This window comes from Artemia franciscana, unplaced genomic scaffold (assembly GCF_032884065.1).
Source record: "Artemia franciscana unplaced genomic scaffold, ASM3288406v1 PGA_scaffold_74, whole genome shotgun sequence".
Classification (NCBI taxonomy): Eukaryota; Metazoa; Arthropoda; class Branchiopoda; order Anostraca; family Artemiidae; genus Artemia; species Artemia franciscana.
The window spans coordinates 1117134-1139795 of record NW_027062709.1 but is presented as its reverse complement, the minus strand read 5'-3'; the positions used below and the strand labels follow the sequence as shown (position 1 = coordinate 1139795).

General features: G+C 34.3%; 1 protein-coding gene across 1 annotated transcript in view; it reads right to left on the bottom strand.

The window, feature by feature from the left end:
• Positions 1 to 22662, bottom strand: part of LOC136042190 (craniofacial development protein 1-like) — an 80061-nt gene that overhangs the window by 19433 nt on the left and 37966 nt on the right. Inside the window, exon 5 of the mRNA XM_065727121.1 lies at positions 18091 to 18315. Coding sequence (XP_065583193.1) covers positions 18091 to 18315 — 225 coding nt within the window. The remainder of the gene's footprint in view (positions 1 to 18090; positions 18316 to 22662) is intronic.

Here is a 22662-nt window from a genome sequence, read left to right as displayed (position 1 = left end):
ATAATCGAGGAAAAGACCGCGCAACATAAACTTTCTATGGGAAAGCCAAAGGAGGCCATGTTGCCCCCCCACCCTTAAAGAAAAATATAAAAGTCACAACGTTTACCAAAATACTAAATCATTTTTAATGGAGCAAAAACGGTATTTTTCTTGGCCCCTTCATACGCTTCTTGGAACCTCCTCAGCCTCTTACTCAGACTATCTGTCTTGGCTTTTTTTTTCATTTAACTACGGCTCTTAATTTTTTCATCACAGTCCACCAACTTTATTTCAACTCAGAAAATTTAACTAAGCCCGCCCCCTGACTCATAGAGAATTATAGCTATCTCTGGCTTTAAAGCACGTAAAGAAGATAATATATCATCGCGAGACACTAAATGAATAATTAACTATCAAGATGAATTACACGTTTGCGCTTTTCCCTATTCAAACCCATAGCTTTACCGTTGCTAATTTCTACTTTAATCTGATTTTATTAAATACAAAAATAACGTTTTCATCAGATGCCCACTGGTCAGCAATTACTGTTTGCGCAGCAAGGCAAAGGATAAATCAATATAATATAATTACAAGATAAAAATGTAATTACAGGACTAAGGTAGACCTAATTCTAGAGGTTGTTTATAAAAGTATGGATAAAGTAGATTTTGGAGAATCTAGAATTCTTGAATGACGCATTAAGAAGAACCTGATTCGACTAGTATGTGCAAAAAGGTAAAAAAGATAAAAAAAACTAATAGAAAAATTATAATTTTCAAAGTCCCACTATTGTTAGTCCTAATATAGGTGGGATCCCAGTTTAGACTATAAGTGGGGCTATTGTCCCACCATAAGTCTTACTACTGTTAATTTATTGGTTTACTTCTAGAACTAGCGAGTGTTGGGTTCTACCGAAAACCTAATCAAGAGGCAGTTTTAGGGGAGGGATAGAAAATGCACTTGCCCCTGACGCAGAATTTTTAGGGAGTACAAAATTTCAGATGAATAATCCAACAGTGATAATCACTTTGAAATTTTATTTTGATGAAATAAAGTAGGGGGTGCAGATAGTAAATGAAAATAATTAATAAATAATTAATCAATAAACTATAAATTTTGTGGGAGGCATGGGGGCACTAATCAAGGTTTTGCCCCGGGCGCAAGAGAGACAAGAACCGCCACTGACCTAATCTGACTACGTTTAACGATTACAAATCCAAGTCAGTTACAGCTTACTAATGTGTTAAAGATAGCAGAATAGTTGCGGTTTTAAAGTTTATCAACGAGGCATTTTCTTTACGGCTAATACTAACAAAGCCAGAACAAAGCAAAACAACACTTCTCTGTATCATAGCTTACATAATTGCTCATTATTAGTAATATATAGGGTCACAATAGCTAAGCATGACATTACAAGAAAACGTTGATTAACAAAATGACAAATACATTCCAAGACCATACTGGCTATGCATGACATATGAAGCCCAGAAAGTAAAGGATATAATAAATGGAAAATAAAACCAAATAGGTGAGAAAACGAGGAATTTGTCAGTCAGTGGCAAAATATGAAGACGAAGAGCAAGCAAATATTTCAACAAGGTCCTCCGCCAAGTCGTCCTCAGTACTCCTAAAAAAATGTTTTTCTTTTTTTATTAGCACTGAGGACGACTTGGTGGAGGTCCTTGTCGAAATAATTGCTTGTCCTCGTCTTCATATTTTGCCACTGGGTGACAAAATCCTCGTTTTTTCACCTATTTGATTTTATTTTTCATTTATTATATCCTTTTCTTTCTCGGTTTCATACGTGATGAGTTGATGAACAGCCAGTAAAAAAAGGAGGGAAATGCAATTAAGCCGAGACCTCCACTCAGTTGTCCTTAGTACAAAAAGAAGAACAAACAAGCTTAAGAAAAAACAATACTAAGAGTAAGAAATCACCTTCTCACTCGAAATACGAGAAGACATAGGAAAAATAGGTATTTAACAGCTGATGAAAAAAAAAGAAGAGAAATGGAAATGCTTAAGTCGAATCTAGAATCAGTGGTCCTCAGTCCTAAGAGAAGAATAGATACACACGAAAAAATAATCTACTTAAAGTCACCTTTTTACCGTTATTAAATAAAAAAAACTATTTTTTTTAGCTGAAAGTAAGGAGCGACATTAAAACTTAAAACGAACAGAAATTACTCCGTGTATAAAATGGGTTGTCCCCTCCGCAATCCCTCGCTCTTTACGCTAAAGCTTTTATTTGTTTTAAAAAGTAGAATTGTGGCAAAGAGTCAAACTTTAGCGTAAAGAGCGAAGGATTGCGGAGGGGACAACCCATTTTATATATGGAGTAATTTCTGTTCGTTTTAAGTTTTAATGTCGCTCCTTACTTTCAGCTAAAACAATCTCTGTTTGTTTTAAGTTTCAATGCTACTCCTTCCTTTCATTTGAAAAAACGTTTTCATGTTTATTTTTCATTGTTTTCTTATAGTAATGCTAGAAAATCATGCGCCCTTTTCCTTGAATTTTTCTTCCCCCATGACAGATTCCTCCAAGGAAAGATCCTCCAACATAGCCCCCTCCCCTCAGCCCCACCCCCAAAACAAAATAAAATCCCCCTGAAAACGTCTGTACACTTCCCAATAACCATTACTATATGTAAACACTGATCAAAGTTTGTAACTTGCAGCCCCTCCCCCAGGGATTGTGGGGGAGTAAATCATCTCCAAATACATAGTTATTATGGTTTTCGACTATGCTGAACAAAATGGCTATCTAAAAATTTTGATCCGTTGACTTTGGGAAAAAATGAGCGTGGGAGGGGGCCTAGATGCCCTCCAATTTTTTTGGTCACTTAAGAAGGGCACTAGAACTTTTCATTTCCGTTAGAATGAGCCCTCTTGCGACATTCTAGGACCACTTGGTCGATACGATGACCCCTGGAAAAAAAAACAAAAAAAAAACAAAAAAAAAACAAACAAACAAACAAATAAACACGCACCCGTGATTTGTCTTCTGGCAAAAAAATACAAAATTCCACATTTTTGTATATAGGAGCTTGAAACTTTTAAATTAGGGTTCTTTGATACGCTGAATCTGATGGTGTGATTTTGTTAAGATTCTATGACTTTTAGGGGGTGTTTCCCCCTATTTTCTTAAATAAGGCAAATTTTCTCAGGCTCGTAACTTTTGATGGGTAAGACTAAACTTGATGAAACTTATATATTTAAAATCAGCATTAAAATGCGATTTTTTTTGTGTAGCTATTGATATCAAAATTCAATTTTTTAGAGTTTTGGTTACTATTGAGCCGGGTCGCTCCTTACTACAGTTCGTTACCACGAACTGTTTGAAAGTGAGAAGGTGATTCTTCACTTGTACTATTTTTTGAGGGATTTACCCGTCCTTCTTTTTGTCCTGAGGACGGCAAAGCTGAGGTTTAGGACGAAACTTTCCGAGTTCTTCTTCCTTTTTGTCTCGTTCAAATCAGCTCGTTTTGCGTTGCTTAATGTATAACCTTTCCATCAGAAATAAAATCGCAAAACTATTTGGTTTTAAGCAACGAGGAACATCACTTATAAGCATTAAAATAACAATAGCTGAAATATAAAAAAAACTGGGAACATTGTTTATAAGTAATTTTTTATTTCTCTGGGACACCATAACAAACAATGTTTATCCAACCCGAAAAAGTCACATTTATCTCAACTATAATCTTTCGAACAGAAATAATACTGTCACATTATTTGCTTCTAAACAGCCAGATAGATCATTTACAAAGGTCACAATAAAAGCGAACTCATAATAGATCCTTGTTGGACACCAATACCAACATTATTTATAAAATTAGGAATTTTTCGATAGTACCCACTACTCTCAGGGGCACCAGTGAAAGATTACCACCCCTAATCCCTTTCCTCTTATTCCATAATTTTTTAGTTTATAAAAACAGAGTTGGTGATTTGGTACGTCAAAAGCTATATTACAAGTCAAAAGAAAATGAAACAGTGTTATTGCTGACATCCAGCGAACGGTTAATTTTAAGAACTCATCACATAAAATGCTTATTACAAGCCCAAATTAACAAAAATCCAAAGTGAAGCCTGTACAAGTGTGTCAAAAACTGATTTTAACAGAAAAAATTAAAAGACGAATATTGCAAATTGCATAGTTTGACAAATTTCCGAAAAATCCATTTTACTTGAGATACGGGGTTTGAAATAACAACTTTACTGAGAGCTTATGGATGTGTAGTTGAGATAAGGAATTTTGAAATACCCACATTTCTGATACAAAAAAAGGAAATGTTGTCAAGGCACAAAGTATATATCACCTGTTTTAAGATGAGCGTTGCTTCTTGATCTTAGGGTTTTTTCTTTAAATATTACTGGAATTAGGGTTATTTTGGTATAGTAAGCGCATAACTGGAATTCAGGTTGTTTTGGTATAGTAAGCGTTATATGATTTAAATATTATTTTACGTACTGATCACTTGCTGATACTTTCACCTGTAATCTTTTGAGTCGTGTTCTGTACCATTTGCATTCTTAGAACCAGGAAAATGAAAGCAATATTTAATCTACTTCTTTCTCTCAAAAACTCAGCAGGTTAGTCGTCTCCTTCTACTAGTTTAGGCAGCCTCGCTACCAAGAAGCTACCCATGGTTACTCAATATCTGTAATTTATAGCCTTTGCTGACAATAGAGGTCATACGAATATGCTACAGGATATGGAGGCAGCGGAGGGATTGTATGATGTAAAGATCCACGATTTTGAAATATAAAAAATCCTGTCACAACCTAAGTAAAACTCATCTTGAAAAAAAAAAACAACCTTCGAAACACGGCGTCAGCCTTAACAAACTTAATAGAAAACATTCATCGATTGTATTTCCCCAATATTCTAAAAAAAAGAAAAAACATCGAAAAGCTACTCGAAAAAAAGGGTGCGAGGATTAAATATCATAAATATAAAAGCAACAAACTTTCAATTTAGTACAAAATCATTGTAATTGAAAAGATAACAGAGTTGCAACAGCCATTTCTGTTGATTATCCAGGTCCTAAACAAAACTGGATTAAAAACGTAAGCTATTTCAATTAAAAATGATAAGCTACAATTTTTAAAGCTTTTAAGCATAAATCAACGAGGAAAAACGAAAACGAGTGAAAATTCTCCTATAGGGACTAAGAGCTTTTAGATATCATCAATAACCTTCCCCAAAACAATTTTCCGAAAACAATTCTTCAAAGTAGTATCCTTTATGATTCCCTCGTGAGAACTTCCCAGAATTCCATGATAAAATGATATTTTAAATTTTCTTAAAGGAGTTACAAGAATCCATTTACCCATCGTGACCACCTAAAGGAACGCGGACGAATAAAGTAGATCAAGGCATTAGTTCTCAAAGGATGTTGTTGAGTTAACCAGTCGAACAGTAAACAACATTACCCACAGGCAGTAGGTTTTAGAAACCATATTATTCCACATAAACAATACTGTTGGGTGATTTGTTAAGAAATTTATTAATTTTTCTTGGCATGCCATAAGAAGAATGCCATATGCCATATGAACCGGACTACTACAAACCATCGACAAAGAGGGATATGTACAGAGGCACAGGACCTACATTTGTCAGAAAAAAGGTTGTCATCAAGGCGTTTTCACCCACTCTACTTAGGTTGTCTTCAAGACAGTTTCACTTACTTTATTCCCCATTTTTTCTCTATGGCAAACAATTTTTTCTTTAATTTTTTAATTTGTTTTATTTTTAGGTTACTTTAAAGCTATTTCTCTTTGAATTTTTTTTCCACTACTTTTCATGAAAAATTCTGACAAATAGTAAAAGTTCGATTAAAAAGTCAATGGAATTATAAATTGAGTGTAACTCCTGGTAAACGGTATTTTTTTTTTTCAGTTTTTGTTTTTATAGCGAATGTAGATGCGTCACTTTTAGTAAAATAAGCTTCTCTGAATTCCAAGATAAAATAAAATCTAGATTTTTTTCTAGAGCTAAAAAAAATTTCCAACAACAAATTCTGTCCTACTGTCCACAAAACTGCGTTTAAGGGGCGAAAATGCAGGTTTCTCAAACTATGTATATTCAAATTAAGTGTCTCCAAAAGAAACTAATAAAGACTGCCTAAAAATAAGAAACAATTCGAATCCACAGTAAAATTTGATCTTTTCCTTCTCGAATAAAAAAAAAAAATTAGTAGTTGTACTGTGGAGGAACATTATTATTATTATTATCATTTTTAATAAGTGATAATAGCTCTGTAACAGCGAAAGATAAAATCAGAAGCCCCTTTTTCGGGACGGAAATTACAGAACAGAGAGGGAAATTTATACCAAGGTTTGCAATTACCAGAGTTTTGTATAAATAAGTAAAGATCATTTTATTACCCTACCTAGTAAAAACGAGAACCTTAACAAAACTATCTTAGACCCAAAGTAGATATTTTAAGAAAAATCTAATGTCGGGCTCGTATAGAACATAGGATTCAAGACCTGAGATCAAATAATGTGTCATCACTTTTATATTTCAGTAGATACTTCTTGAAAGTCAATCAAGCATCACCTTATTTCAATTCTGTTTATAAAATATTCTATTTTGATGAAATTTTCCAAAATTTGGTTAGCATATATAACTTGAGCCCTATGCAGACTAAAAAGTACGACTGGGATCCAACTCGGAGGAGGGGGAAAAGGTAGGGAAGTTTTCCAAATTTTTGCGATTTGCACATCTACCAGGAAAAGAGAACCGGATGGGGAGTGAGCGCTATTGCCTATGTTATGTCTTTGGGTATCAGAAGCTGATCCTATAACTGTACAAAAAGGATAGAGAGACGGAGAAAGCTCCTAAATTCCTGTCATCAAGACTTCTAACGGCAGAGGATGTCATATTTCAATAAAATTCGATAGAAAGTAACAATAAGCGTCATAGCTGTACCTTTCGGGGTTCCCCCAAAGTTCTTTTTACTAGAACATTTACCCAAAGGGGTTATAAGATCTAAATCAAATTTAGCAAGAAATAAGAGAAAGTAACCTTGTTGTGTCTTGAGTTTAAGGCACATACATCCTCTGTGGGGAAACGATGTCGCTAAATTCAAGTCACTAGGACATTTAACACAAAAAATGCTCGAATACCCCTGAGAGCCCAATTCAGCCATTATGGGAAGGGATATCCTATATTCTTGCCCAGGACATTTTTAAGCTCTAAAAACGAAGACATTTTTAGCTCTAAAAAACGATGGAAGTAACAGCTAATATCCTGTAATGCCTTTTTAGGGGGGAGGGGGGTTCCCGGTCAGGGTTCTGGGAGGCGAGAGAAACAAAATCCCGTTATAATCCACGTCATCAGAACAAATGCCCAGAAGAGCTTGTCGGATCTTACCTATAAAAGCGTTTTTTATGACATCATATAAGCATTTTCTTATATGATGTCATGCACAGCATAGATAAGATTGTCGAGTTTCCAACGTATCAGTTATTTATATAATGTAAATGATGATTCTTTGGGACCAACACCTAAACTATCAAACGTGATAAGATGTGAAAATCGACAACCTGGACTACCAATTGCGACAACGCGCCGTTAAAGCAAAGGCCATTGCTAAATTGTGTGAAATAATTAAAATCTAAAACGTATAAAAAATGAAAATGACGAGCAAAGACACAGGCGGTTAGAAGATATGCGAAAACAACAATTAGAGTGTGTCAAAAATGAAAATGAAGAGTAGACACACGCGGTTAGAAGACATGCGACACCGAGCATGTCAGCGCGTCAATGAAAACCAACCTGGACAGCGAGAATCAAAACGATTCAAAATTGAAAATGATAGCGATGATGATTAGGCTTGGGATTTTGACATGGATAAGGTCATTAATGCCCACCATACCTTTGCTAAAAAGACAAAAGTTCGGCGATATGTATTCCATAATGCCGAAAGGCAAGCCGAGGTAAAACGAACCAAACAAATTGAAAACGGTAGCGATTATGATTGGGTTTTGAATCTTGACCAGGATAAGGTCATGAATGCTTATCATACCTTTGGAAATCAAAACCTGGACTAGATAAGTCGTAGGAAGAAAAAGAAGTTTTTGTCCCAAAAGCTGAACAATTAAAAGAAGTAACTGTTCTAAATGAAAACCAGACACACACGGTTAGAAGACATGCGACACCAAGCATGTGAGTGAGTCAAAAATGAAAATGAAGAGTAAATACACACGCGATTAAAAGAACAGTGGCGGCGTGTCAAAAATGAAAATGAAGAGCAAAGACACACGCGGTTAGAAGACATGCGACATCGAGCATGTGCGCAATTCAAAAACGAAAATGAAGACCAAATACACACGTATTTAGAAGACACGCGACATCGAACATATGAGCGAGTCAATAAAAATCAACCTGGACAGCGAGAATCAAAACGTGTCAAAGTTGAAAATGATAGCGATGATGATTGGGTTTGGGACTTTGACATGAATAATGTCATCAATGCCTACCATACCTTTGTTAAAAAACAACAACAAAGGTTCAGTGAAATGTATTTTATAATGACGAAACACAAGCCAAGGTAAAACGAACAAAACAAGTTGAAAATGATAGTAATGATGATTGGGTTTTCAATTTTGACCTGGATAAGGTCATCAATGCCTACCATACCTATGAAAATCAAAAGCCTGGACTAGATAAATCGTTGGAAGAAAAAGAAGTTTTTGTGCCACCACCTGAACAATTAAAATAAACAAAGGTGTACAATTAAACAATAAAAATAAACAAAGGTTCGGCGATATGTCTTTCATAATGACAAAAGACAAGCTAAGGCAAAATTTAAAGTTCAATAAAAAAAACATAATTTTAAAAAGGCACTAATTCTAATTTAAGGTCTATTTGGACGTCATCACATCAAGAAAAGGCTCAAACTGTCTGCGTTTAAAAGACAAGCGACAATGAGAATCTAATATAGAAGCCTGCCGCGTGCCGAAACCCGGCGGCGAAGTTTTATTTTATATATAAACACTAGCTGAGACGCGGCGGCTTCGCCGCCGGGCCCCAGCATGGCACGCAGCAGGCTTCTATACATTGATTCTCAATGTCCTTTGGGTTCTAACCGCAGACAGCGTTGGGTCCCGGTGGCTTCACCGCCGGGCCCCAGCATCACACGCGGCAGGTTTCTATATATGGATTCTCATTGTCCCTTGTGTTCTCGGTCCCGGCAGCGCTATGTCATTTTTGGATCGAATTGATGACGTAAATTGGACATTCCTAATCTGGCCCTTTCTCTTTGAGCCGCAAGCCTGGTTTTGCGTTGCTCTGGTGTTTCCTCCTGGTGTTCCCTTTTTGGTGACATTGTAGGATAATTATACACGCATTACTTTTTTTTCGCGTTGCAAACATGACATCATTTATAGATTTTTATCTTTTTCCAGTTTTTCCCTTTTTTGATTTTTCTAGTTTTTATTTTATTTTATTTTTTTATGTCATATTGAATATGATGTCATGTATAGTTCTTTTTTAGTTTTTTCTTTTTTTAGTTTTTTCTTTTTCTTTGTTTTTATTTTTTTTTCTTTAGTTTTTCTTCATTTTTAGTTTTTTCTTTTTTAAGTTTTTCTCTTAGTTTTTTTTCTTTTTTAGTTTTTTCGTTTTTTTTAGTTTTTTATAGTTTTTTCTTTTTAGTTTTTTTAAGTTTATGCCCAATTGAAGTTTTTAATTTTTTCTGTTTTAGTTTTTTTTTCTTTTTTTTTGTTCTTTTCTTTTTAGTTTTTACCATTTTTTTTCTTTTTTCCCCTGTAGTCTTCCTTTTTTTGTTTTTTTTCTTTAGTTTTTGTCTTTTTGTCCTTTTTTAAGTTTTTCCTTTTTTTGTTTTTTAGTTTTTTTCTAGTTTCTTCTTTTCTTTTTTTTCTTTTCTTTTTTAGTTTTCTTTTTTTAATTTTTTTGTTTTTTTTATTTTTTCTCTTTATTTTTTTAAGTTTTTTTTCTTTTTTAGTTTTCTTTTATTTTTTTATTTTTTTTCCGTTTTTTTATAAAAGATAGTTTTTAATTCTTTTAAGTTTTTTTTAATTAGTTTTTTTTATATATTGACGTCATACTTAGTGACAGACAGACGGTGTAACGATAAAGATAGTGTAACAGACACTACACTACATTTTTATATATATATAGATTTGGCAGTATTTAAGAGGTATCCTCTTACTTGTTTTTTTTCGGCCTTGAGATCCAAGCATATTCCTGTGAGTAAGGGGGAGGGGGCAAATTCTTGTAATTATCAAATTGTACCTAACAGGTTGTCAGATTTCAACAAAATTGGGTGGAAAGTAAGGGTTTGTTTTTCACACTATGCCACTTGGGGGCCCAGAACAGGTCAAACTTGTGCAGAGGGAGTTTCGAAATCCAAGCTATGATAACAATTACCCATTGGGGATGACTATTTCTGATTTCTGTATATGTAGATAGCATGTCTATCCTAAGGGTATGAGCGACACTCACAGTTGAGCCTTTTCAAGGTCTTCATCCGAGTCAACCTTTTTAGGAGAGGGTGGGATTAAAGTATCTATCCGTCAGCTGAATTACTAGTTGGTCTAGCGGAATTCATTCAGCACAGCCTGGTCAACAGCTACAGTTATGGTATCAGATGTCCATGCTCCTTCAAACCTCCATAATGGAAAGGCTACATTCTAGTAGTCGGTAACCGGAAGAAGGGATTAAGGATCCTAATTAGTGTTGTGGATCCCAGTTAATTTGATCCCAGACATTAGGAGCTAAGATTTGTGTTCCCTTTAAGAGGGTTCGAACCTAATCTGATAGATACAACCACCCGTGTTGCTCTACAACAATGAAACATGGGTCAAAGTTGCTTCTGCACTTCAAAAGGCTTCGTCATCAAATGTCTAATTTGTATTCACTCTTAGCACGTAAAAACAAAAAATAAAGAAAAAAGAAATAGAATTGCTAAAATATATACGATCAAAATATCATATAACACGTTCACTTATTTGCAATTCACATTGCATTAGCCAAAAGTATTTGCATTGTATATAGAACACAGAAAAAATCGTGGAAACCTCGATATTTTTGGAGGGGGGCACGGGTCCATAGTTCTCTTTTCTGCGCAATGTGCCTACATATGGTAAATATTTAGCTGAAATCATTATCTAGAAAAGCAAAGTTTTCTGAAATATCCATGACAACATGATATTTCAGTTCTTGAGCTTGGGATTTACAAAACAAGCTATTTGAAGTACAATCTCTCACGAACTTTAGCCGTTTTAGTAACTCATGCAAAGATGTGCCTTTTTCCTGATATTTTGCAAGTTTCACTCAGTAAAAATCAATCTCCTTGGACTCACGTCAACCCTAGCAAATTACAATTTGACTAAAACAGTCTTCTCACACGGAAACTGGGTTATTAATAAATACGTTATCAATAAGTTATTAAATTAGGTTATTAATACTCTCAGCGTGCAAACGTCATGGCACATATCCAAGCTTCTCTTCGTCCAAAGGACCGAGGTTACTTTTAAATTTTCATGGAGGGGTTTATTTAAAATAGGGGATTGGCATTTGAAATGATTCAATCCCGGAATAACCACAGGGTCAAGCCAACAAACAGAATAACCCTTCAATATTCATTGTGCTCCAACTTGCATTGAGCAATTTTTCCAGCCTATTATTACCTCAACATTCACTCCTGATCAAACTTACCTCCTCTCTTCGTCGTACTTCAAACACTTAAATATGCTATCTCTTCAATCCTTCGAATTTTTAACACCCTAGTATTGGATGAAACATAATTTTGAAAATACACCTATACATTAGCCTAAAACGTTGGTATACTCCGAGGTGACAATTTGAGAGATAATTTCCAGAAAGAGTTGAATACAAAACTGGAGAGTCTGAAATTTGACAACGAAGAAGATGGATGGAATGATCTTGGAAAAATAGTTCCTGAAGTCGCTGATGGTGTCTTAGGAAAGAAAGTTAGAAACACAGCTAGGAAAATTAGCAAAAATGCTTTATGTTTAATATAGAGGAGAAGCGAATTGTACAAGAATTATCTGAATGATAGATTGTACCAAAATAAGAAGAATGTAAATAAAGTGGGGAAAGCATTAAAATATGAATTAAGGAGGTGTGAAGTAGAGGCCAAAGATAAATTGCAGAAGATCTGGAAGATCCAGCCAGACGGCATAATAGTAAAATATTGTACTGGCATGTGAATTTGGACTGGTCCAAATGAAAGATAAAAACAGGGCCACAATTAGTGGTAAGGAAAGAGTTAAAAAGAGGGCAGAATATTTTGATTACGTCCTAAGAATTACATCCTAATATAATTACAGGAAAAATCATAGAAAAGAGTGAGAGAGTTTGCAACACTTTGGATGAGAAGAACGGTTTATTTTGTGACGAAGCATTAGTAACAATACTAAAAGCATTAGAAATAAATCATTTTTTAAAATATGGTGGTTGTGAAAGAAAGATAAATTACTGAAGATTATGAATATGATTTTTGAAAAAGGGGAAGTACACAGCGATTTTAGGAAACCACTCTACAAGAAAAGTGATAAGAGTGAGTGTGGTAATTATAGAAGCATTAGCTTGGTATCTGTAGGAGGCAAATTACTTAGTATGATTATACTTTTTGGAATTGGAGGTGCTGTAGATAAAGTCTTAAGGGTAAAACAGTGTGGTTTTAGGAAGGGGAGAGGATGCTACAACCAAATTTTCCCTCTTAGAATAATAACTGAGAAGTGACTGAGTCATCAAACCTCTTTAGTTCTTAGTTTTATGAATTATGAGCAAGCGTTTGATTCAGCTGATCGAAAAGCTTTAGCGAAGATCTTACCCTTGCATGGTATACCAGATAAATACGTTAAAATGATTAGCACTTTCTACGAGAATGACATTGCTGTGGTTAGGGTAGGAAATGGGGTTAGTAGTTGGTTTCTTATTAGATCAGGAGTTAAAGACGGTTGTGTTCTATTTCTATTTATATGGACTATTTTGATAGACTTTGTCGTAAGGAGGACAGGAGAGGTAATGGGAGAACATAAAGTCCATTGGGGAAGTAAAACTCTCCCTAGACTTAGATTACGCTGATCATCTTAGCATGCTAGATGAAAATGCTAGCAAAATGAATGAATTTTTGGAGGGTTTGAGGCTTCAGGGTGCAAAAATAGGTTTGAAAATTAATGTTAAGAAGAACAAGTCGCGAAAAATAAGAATACATAAAGGTGAGAGGTAATGCTGGGTAACGAGGAGATCGATCGAGTGAACAGCTTCCTTACCTAGTTAGTAATGTAGTAGTGGCGGTGGGTGCAGTGAAGACGTTAAAAGTAGAATAGGCAAGAACCAGGTTATTTTTTCGAAGTTAAATAAAAATAGGTAGAATATGAAGGTTAGGCTGTTAACCAACATCAAAATATCGGAGGCTAGAGTGAAGACATTCAAGTATGGTTCTGAAGCGCAGGCGCTTCAAAAAATAGAGGAGAATTTGTTAGATGTTTTCCAGAGAAATTGCCAACGGTTTGTTTTGGGCACCAGTCTGACTGACTTTAATTGTAACAGTAAGCTGTACAAAAAACGTGGTTTTTTTCTAGGGCTATAATTTAAACTTTCTAGGGCTATAATGAGACAAAGGTTTAGATAGCTAAGGGACGTTCTGTGGATGAAGGATTACAGATTTTCTAAGATCCTCCTTGTCGGCCAACCATCTAGGGTCAAACTAAAAGTGGGTCGCCCCGGATGGGGTGGGGAATGTCGCAAGGAAAGATTTAAGGGAAATGGGAGCTTCTTGGGAGGATGTGAAGAGGGAGGCTTTAAATTGATTGAGATGGAGAAAGAGCATTGGTAGCTGTGTTGGCCTCGGGCGACCTGATGTTGCAGTGAGCAGGTAACAGTGTTAATATTAAGCATAAATATAGCCATACATTTCCTGACTTGCTTTCTCCAATAGGCGAACAATCGGCCTCAATTCAATCGTCAACAAAAAACCCACTTTTTCAACCTCAACTCTTTTTGTCCCAATGATTCATTTACAAAGATTCAAATATTACAAGCCATCGTTTTGCTCTTGTCATTAGAAAAGGGAATTATTACAATTTTTATCCAATATTTTTTTATAATACCTTTACTATAACTTTTAAGAAAAGTAATTGCAAAAATTATAAGCAATAAAAAAAAAAAACCTCTAGCAGGCTTCTTTTTGTCATTTTATTTCTGTATTCATCAAAGGAGGCCCTACAAAGAACCAAAAAATTAACAAAACTGGGTATACAAATCTTACTAGCAACGTTTTTACATGATGGTTGCAGGAATAGCGGTCTAGTGACAAATATTTCCTGATCGTCACTAAATTAGAAATAAGGTAATATGTTTTATTCAGATTCAAATAATTAGTGATTTGTAATAAGAATATTTTGAGAATTTCAAAAAAGAGCCTGAAACCCCTCAAATACGATATCAAACTGAAATAAAACAACAATTTTTGCTGGTTGTAACTTTCAACTTCGCTCAATTCCATCAACTTCGCTTTACTTCTATAATTTTTTTTTTATTTGTATCCTGAAAAAATCTTAACGAGGTCCTTGTGTAGCAAAGTTATATATTTACAAAGCGAGAGGGGGCGTAAATATTTTCACAAGGGGCGAATTAGATAAAAAAAAGAATATTTTTAGGAGCCAGCATTGTGTGCCATCCATTACAAAAGAGTTTTATTTAAATTTCCGTCTGAATTTTTTAAGAAAAGTTTTTCAATAATTTTTAGAAAGGAAATATTGAAAACGGAAAAAAAATTATTTGTTTGCTTTTATGAAAAAGAGAAAATACTGTGCCTGCTGATTTGCAGAGTCCCTACATAAAAAAAGAGACAAAATTGGTATGCCACTAAAAGACCTCAAACGTTTTAAGAAAAGTCCATGTAATAAATCATCTATAGCGGAAACTAGCTCAAATAGTTAAGAGGTTCACATTTACAGGCTCATACTACTATTTTCATTTCATACACACATAATGATTTCGGGCAATTTGAAATATTGGCTGTGGTAATTTCAAAAAGTAACATCAAATAGAAAATGTATTGCAAGAGAACTGAAAAACTGAAAATTTCATATTCATTTCTTTTCGTATTGAGTCGGCCAGTAAGAAGTTGTTTGTAAAAGGAAGGCATTTTTAGTCCTCTAACATGGGGCAAAAACAATTTTGATAACAAGGGCTCTCCAACCATCCAACTATTTATGCGAGTGATAAAAAAGGAAACATCTTTTGGTAGTAAATATTTTTTTTTTGATTTTTTTACTACTCAGTCAACAAGTAAGAAACGCTTTATAAAAGAAAGGCACTTTTTAGGCCTTCGAGATGCGACAAATAACAATTTTAATATCAAGAGCTCTAATATCAAACTATTTATGCCAGTGATAAAAAAGGATATAACATCTTTTGAAAGAAAAATGTATTTTTCGATACATTTTTCAATTGAGACAGCCAGTAAGGAGTTGTTTCTAAAAGAAAGACATATTTTAGGCCTCCAAATATGGTAAAGACAATATTGGTAACAAGGGCTCCAGTATCCAGCTATTTATGCAAGTGATAAAGAAGGAAATAACATCTTTTGAAAGAAGAATATATTTTTTTTTTATCTTTTTCAATAGAGACAGTCAGTAAGAAGGAGTTGTTTCTAAAAGAAAGGCATATTTTAAGCTTCCAAATATGGTAAAAACGGTATTGATACCAAGAGCTCCAGTATTCAGCTATTTATGCAGGTGATAAAGAAGGGTATAACATCTTTTGAGAGAAGAATATATTTTTTGATATCTTTTTCAATAGAGACAGTTAGTAAGAAGGAGTTGTTTCTAAAAGAAAGACATATTTTAGGCCTTCAAATATGGTAAAAATAAGTACTGATAACAAGAGCTCCAGTATTTATGCAAGTGCTAAAGAAGTATCTAACAATTTTGGAAGGAAAATATAAACTAATTAGTCTATGAGGAATCAAAACAAGACAAAAGAGAACGAATTAAACCAATCGATAGTATCTGATCTTGTAAGCGGCTGAAGTACCAATTTAAGCTTCCCAAAAATTCCACAGGGTAGCTTTTGACTTGCTATATACCGGTGATAAAACTAGAAAAACCATATGCTAAAATAGCCGAGAAAGCAGAGACCGATCCAGCTAAATAATTTTCTGTTTTTCCTCTTTACACGAAAAGACCCTTCTTCAAAGCTTCATCCCAGTTTACCCTAATCATCTCCTTTCTTTCTCTTATATGATTAAGAAAATAGTTAATAGCAGTTTCCAATTAACTGCTGACAGTTCTCATTCCTTAAAGCAACAACTTGTAGTAGTCATGTCATCCACTGAAGGAGCAAATAAATAATATTGGTCACACCTCAGTAATAAGTGAAGAAGTCCATAAGACAGTGCGTCACCCTTTAGGCTTTTTGACTGATACAGCCTGCCAGTGATAGTTTAACAATTTCCCAAGAGTCACTTGCAAAATTCCAAAGTTTGGGGGAAAAGCCAAGATTATGTCGTGTCCCTTTTACCGTTATGCTATCTTCACGTCTACACTATCTTATTTGCCTGCTACCTACCGCCAAAACACTAAGTTTTTCTCAGCAAAGAACTAAGTTTTCAGTAGTTGATAAGGATACCGGTAAATGGTTCACTGGTCTAGAAAACATCTATTGTATCTTACTCAATCCTGCCCAATTTTCCTAGCCGCACTCGGCCACTATCACCAGTGTGGCTTCCAATACTCCAATCTTAGTTTGAAAACTTATTGTTATTGTGAATTTCAGAAATCGGGTTAATGTCAACAGTCATCGTTGAACGTCTGAAATTCCTAACACCCGAAGTTAAAGTTAAGCTAGTTAGGTTAAATTAGGTTAAAAATCTCAGAAATGGATTAAAAACCTAACCTAACCCAACCTAATCCGTCACCATCAAACCTTGCACAAAACTAAAAAAGTTGACCGGCAACGCTGACCAAAACCAAGGAGAAAAAATGTATCCAAGGAGTTCGGACATTCACCGGTGAATGTCGACATTCAGCCATTCCGGACATTCACGCTAACATTATCTTCCTATTCTTCCAGGCTTTCTCAACTGCAAAAACAACCTGCATATTAGCTATTCTACTTGTATGATTTTTACTGCAAAAACCATCTTTTGTAATAACAATCCCAGGTAAGTTAAATTATCCCACTTGAGGGAAATGTTCTCATTACCTAATATCGATCCTTCGCTCTCAATTTTCTAATGTAATCGACTTTTTCTTTTTGCCATAAATTTTTGAAATATATTCTTGCCTCCTATGCTTTTTAAACCTCCGAAAATTCGTTAATTTCGCTACCATTTTTATTGAAGACACATGACATCGGCACAATCTACGTCTAGGTCAGTTTTAGGCATTATAAATCTTATATTCCCCAGAATTTGCACTTTACATGGATATACTCTAGCAGAATCCGATCCAAATATATATATATATATATATATATATATATATATATATATATATGTCTATTGATAGAATTTCGACGATGTTATGTATGATAAATGGCAATTGTCAAGACTATTGGCATGGCCGTATCTAGGGTGGGGGGTACCTGCTTTGAACCCCCCCCCCCCCACCATCGACATCCAATTCATTTTTTTCAATCCATACAAAATTGTCAAAAATTCACACGTTACATGTCCACAGGAAGATTGTTTTTGTAGACCCCACCAACCTTCAACAAAAATCCTTGATACGACCCTATTAGTATATCATCAAAGATTGAATGGAATTAAAATGTTTAATATATATGTAATATATTAAATATATTAATATATTTTGTAATATATTATTTTAATTAAAATGTAAAATATAATGTTTTTGCAGGCTGCTTCTCAAAGATAATCTTCAACAAAAAAAAAACATATTTTCCTTTACTGAAATTCAATTTTTAAAGACAAATACTTTGGACTGAATTTTTAAAGACCGTACTGAATTTCCATTTTTAAAGGAAAACTGTCTTTATAGTTTTGACCTTTAATACAGAAGAACTAAAAAAAGACATAAAAAAATAGTAAATAAATAGAAATAATAAAATAAAACTGAATAATAATAAAAAAAGACAGACCCGTGTTTTCCTTGATTGAAAGTTTTCAATTCTTCTTCAATGTTCTCCTCTTTCTTGAAGCTATCCCAATCTAATTTAGTTTTTTCTAACGTAGTCATTTTTTTCCCTTTTCCAAGCATCCCAGCAATTGCCGCTAAGCCTCCTGTTTTCGGCGGAGGTCGTTTCCCTTCAATGTTCCCAGGGGAAGAACTGACTTGTGCCTCACTGCTAATTTCCTTTGTTACCCTGGAAAAAGACCCTAGTTTACCAAATAGATCATTTCGTTTCTATGATGGAAAGAGAAATGTAATAATCTCATTTCGATGTTTCGAGACCAATACCACTCCTTGTTTCAGTAGGGAACATAAAAGCATTTCATGTCTGAAACTTGATATGATAAAAGGTGGGGGGACAATCCTCTTACCTATGAACGAAATGATGAAAGACACTTTTATTTATTCAACGATCAATATCGAAGGTTGACGTTTTTTTCTCTCTTTCCAAAGCTTTCAGATGTCTTTTTGAAATAATTTAAAAACAAAAATTTAATTATTATCAACAGATGAATATGGAAAATCAGCAGTGGCGTCGATAGAAGCAATATAGTCAGAGGAAAACATTTCTAAGCACCCAACTTTTTCTATGGTACTAAGCACCCAACCTAGTTTCTTGTTTATTTCCATTTGTTTTTTTTTTGTCTGTATTCCGTTTTTAATGTGAACGTTGTAGTGCTTTTAATTTAATTTATTGAGATAATTTAAAAGTGATAACTTCACATATCTTTAAAACCAGTAAAAATTGAATTAGACTGAAATCCAAAACAGAATGTAATAAATAGAGCAATGCTGAATATGATAAAATAAGAATTTTGTTGTTATAGTAGTCAGATCATGAGGGGATTCAAAGTTAAGGAGGACCCCCACCCATCCTTTTTGTTAAAAAGATTCTTATAAATCATATTATCTAACTACCAGTAAAATGTTGGACCTTACACCCCCCCCCCCAAAAAAAAAAAAGATTGATGGATACACACATGGCTAATACAATAAGGTTCTAGCATATCAAATTCACTAGAAGAAATTGAAAAAACTATTTTTAATACAAGAAGGTACATATCTCCATTTTTTTCATAAAATGGCGATTTTTATTCGAAATATAGAAGAAAAAAAATTCATAGGAGAAAATTCCAACTTAATTTTGAGATACAAGTATGTATGTTACGGAAGTGAGACATGAAAGGTTCAGCTGTCGAAGTATATAGCTCCATAAAACAGAAAAAGTGGGGATAGACTAAACATTAGATGTTTCGGTAGAATGTACCAACTATCAATGAGGCAAAATGTTCAATTTTTTAAAGCATGCGTTCAGACGTACAATGACTAAAACACTAAATAAAAAAAAAAAAGACAAAATCAAAACCTTGGTCACTTTTCGAATTACTTTTCTGGTTGGGTACAGTTTAGTTCAAGCGGTTAACTTTATTTTTTTTTCTTTTATATATATATATATATATATATATATATATATATATATATATATATATATATATATATATATATATATATATATATATATATATAAATTTTTACTCTCCTTTTCTTTAAGCACCAAGGACGACTTAGCGGATATCTTTGCAAAAATATCTGCTTCGTTAATTCTTTTTTCTTCCACAGACTGAAACTCACCCTCCTTTTGTTTCGTCTTGTTCTTATCCACTTTGCTTAGTTTTTTATTATATGTCATTTTTAGCCAGCGTAGTCTATGTATTTGGCCGTATTTAGATTTAGTTTAGTATGAAATTAGTCAAATTATCTTTTTTTTTTTTTAAAATATATAGTCCAATAATACATAGCATGATAAACGATATTTTACTATTTTAAAAAAGTATCGATAAATATTGCTTTGCATGATAATGAATATAGTATTATATTCAGTACTCAGTATTATATTCAGTTATTTATTCAGTTATTATATTGAGTTATTTATTATTCAGTTATTAATTTTTATGAATTCATTTTATGAGTTCATTTTATGAATTCAGTTATTTATTTTTTATTCAGTTATTATATTTAGTATTATATTCAGTTAATTATTATATTCAGTATTGGAGTAAAATAATAGAAAAAAAGTGTTCAATGACCAAATTTTTTACTTTTGTTTTGAGATATTAATTCTTCTTTTGAAGACATTTTCTTATCAGTATTTTCTTATCAAATGCCCAGAATAGGGCTGATACTGAACAACCACTGGTGACTGACGAAATCAGAATGAAAAGATGGAAGTATTGGGGCATAAGACCCGCATGAGCGTAGGATGCCTCCCACACGATTTATGGTGTTGGACCCCACCCGGCATTCGAAGGAGTGGAAGACAATGCAGCACACTTGGCAGATCCCTGGAGAAAGAAGCAACGAGTCTCCGAACCACTTTGAATGAGCTTTGGTTTTTGGCACAAGATCGGTCAAGCTAGAGGTCAAACGTCACTGCCCTATACGCCCCCAGGCGTAAGAGGTTCTTAATATAGTTTAGTTAGTTAGTATACAAAGTTTAGAGTGACAAAATTTTGAAACTAAAATCTCAAAAAAAAAATTTAAAAACCAAATGGATCAATTCTACGTTTGACCCACACACTATACGATATTTGTTTTCATCATTGTTATTATAAGCACCATTATCTCTTTCGGAAACTTTCTGTGTACTTGACCACCGGCAATATAATACTAACATGAAAGTTTCCTCAATTTCGACTACTAAAAGTCGCCTCAAGATATGACTTCAAGCGGTTCCTTAGATATCGAATAAACTGATAGCAGAGACAGGTGAGCGTAATCTAGCCGCAAGGATTTCGTATTAATTTGAACCAAACCTTTAAGAGCTGAGTGAGTAAAACCAAATTTCTGTTATAGTTTTTAGTCAATTAATTTCAAGGTAATGAATTATCAGTAATTAATTTCAATACTAGTTTAGCTGAAAAGCATGATGATTTCGGTAATGGTTTGTTGTTTCAATTAAAAAGGAGACGTGTTACAGCTTACCTTTTTGAAACCAAAGCAAAACGAACGCGGAATTTCGACTCCTTGAGCCACCTCCCCCATTTCTTATATAGAAAGATGAAAAACTTCGCTAAAATCAAGGAGTTTTAACTACAGGACCAAGGACCCAAAGTGATGCCTTAGGGCCCACTCCAACTCCATTGTTTTGATAACAACTTGATTGATAAGCCTTATAGCTTTAGATGCAAGATTTTATATTACTTCTTGTTCAAATCAGTATTCAAGGAGCTTTAAAGTGTATGAGGAATGGCCTAAAGTGAGATCCTTTGGCCCTCTCTGTTTTGAGACCAATTTGACTGAGAAGCGTGACAATTTTAACTAAAAGCTGAGAACAATACATTTAAAGAAAGCTATATACATATATCAGTGTTGTTTAGAGGCTGAAGAAGCTTGATTGAGGAGCTTGACGGTTTTGGTGATTTTTTTTTTACATCAATAGAAAGGTGGATATGTTACACCTTACCTTTTCAAAACCAAAATCAAGCAAGTATGGGTCGTTGTCCTCTTCAGCCCCTTCCTCATTTTTTTATATAGAAAGGTGGGTATGCTACACATTACCTTTTCAAAACCAAAATCAAACAAGTATAGGTCGTTACCCTCTTCGTTCCCTTCCTCATTTTTTATATAGAAAGGTAGGTGTGTTACACAATACCTTTTCAAAACCAAAATCAAACAAGTGTGGGTCGTTGCCCTCTTCAGCCCCTTCCTCATTTTTTATATAGAAAGGTGGGTATGTCACACATTACCTTTTCAAAACCGAAATCAAACAAGTGCGGGTCGTTACCCTCTTCAGTCCCTTCCTCATTTTTCATAAAGAAAGGTGGGTATGTTACACATTACCTTTTCAAAACCGAAATCAAACAAGTGCGGGTCGTTGCCCTCTTCAGCCCCTTCCTCATTTTTCATATAGAAAGGTGGGTATGTTACACATTACCTTTTCAAAACCGATTTCATATAGAAAGGTGGGTATGTTACACATTACCTTTTCAAAACCGAAATCAAGCAAGTACGGGTCGTAATCCTCTTCAGCCCCTTCCTCATTTTTTATATAGAAAGGTGGGAATGCTACACATTACCTTTTCAAAACCAAAATCAAACAAGTATAGGTCGTTACCCTCTTCGTTCCCTTCCTCATTTTTTATATAGAAAGGTAGGTGTGTTACACAATACCTTTTCAAAACCAAAATCAAACAAGTGTGGGTCGTTGCCCTCTTCAGCCCCTTCCTCATTTTTTGTATAGAAAGGTGGGTATGTTACACATTACCTTTTCAAAACCGGAATTAAACAAGTGCGGGTCGTTACCCTCTTCAGCCCCTTCCTTATTTTTCATATAGAAAGGTGGGTATGTTACCCTTCCTCATTTTTCATAAAGAAAGGTGGGTATGTTACACATTACCTTTTCAAAACCGAAATCAAACAAGTGCGGGTCGTTGCCCTCTTCAGCCCCTTCCTCATTTTTCATATAGAAAGGTGGGTATGTTACACATTACCTTTTCAAAACCGATTTCATATAGAAAGGTGGGTATGTTACACATTACCT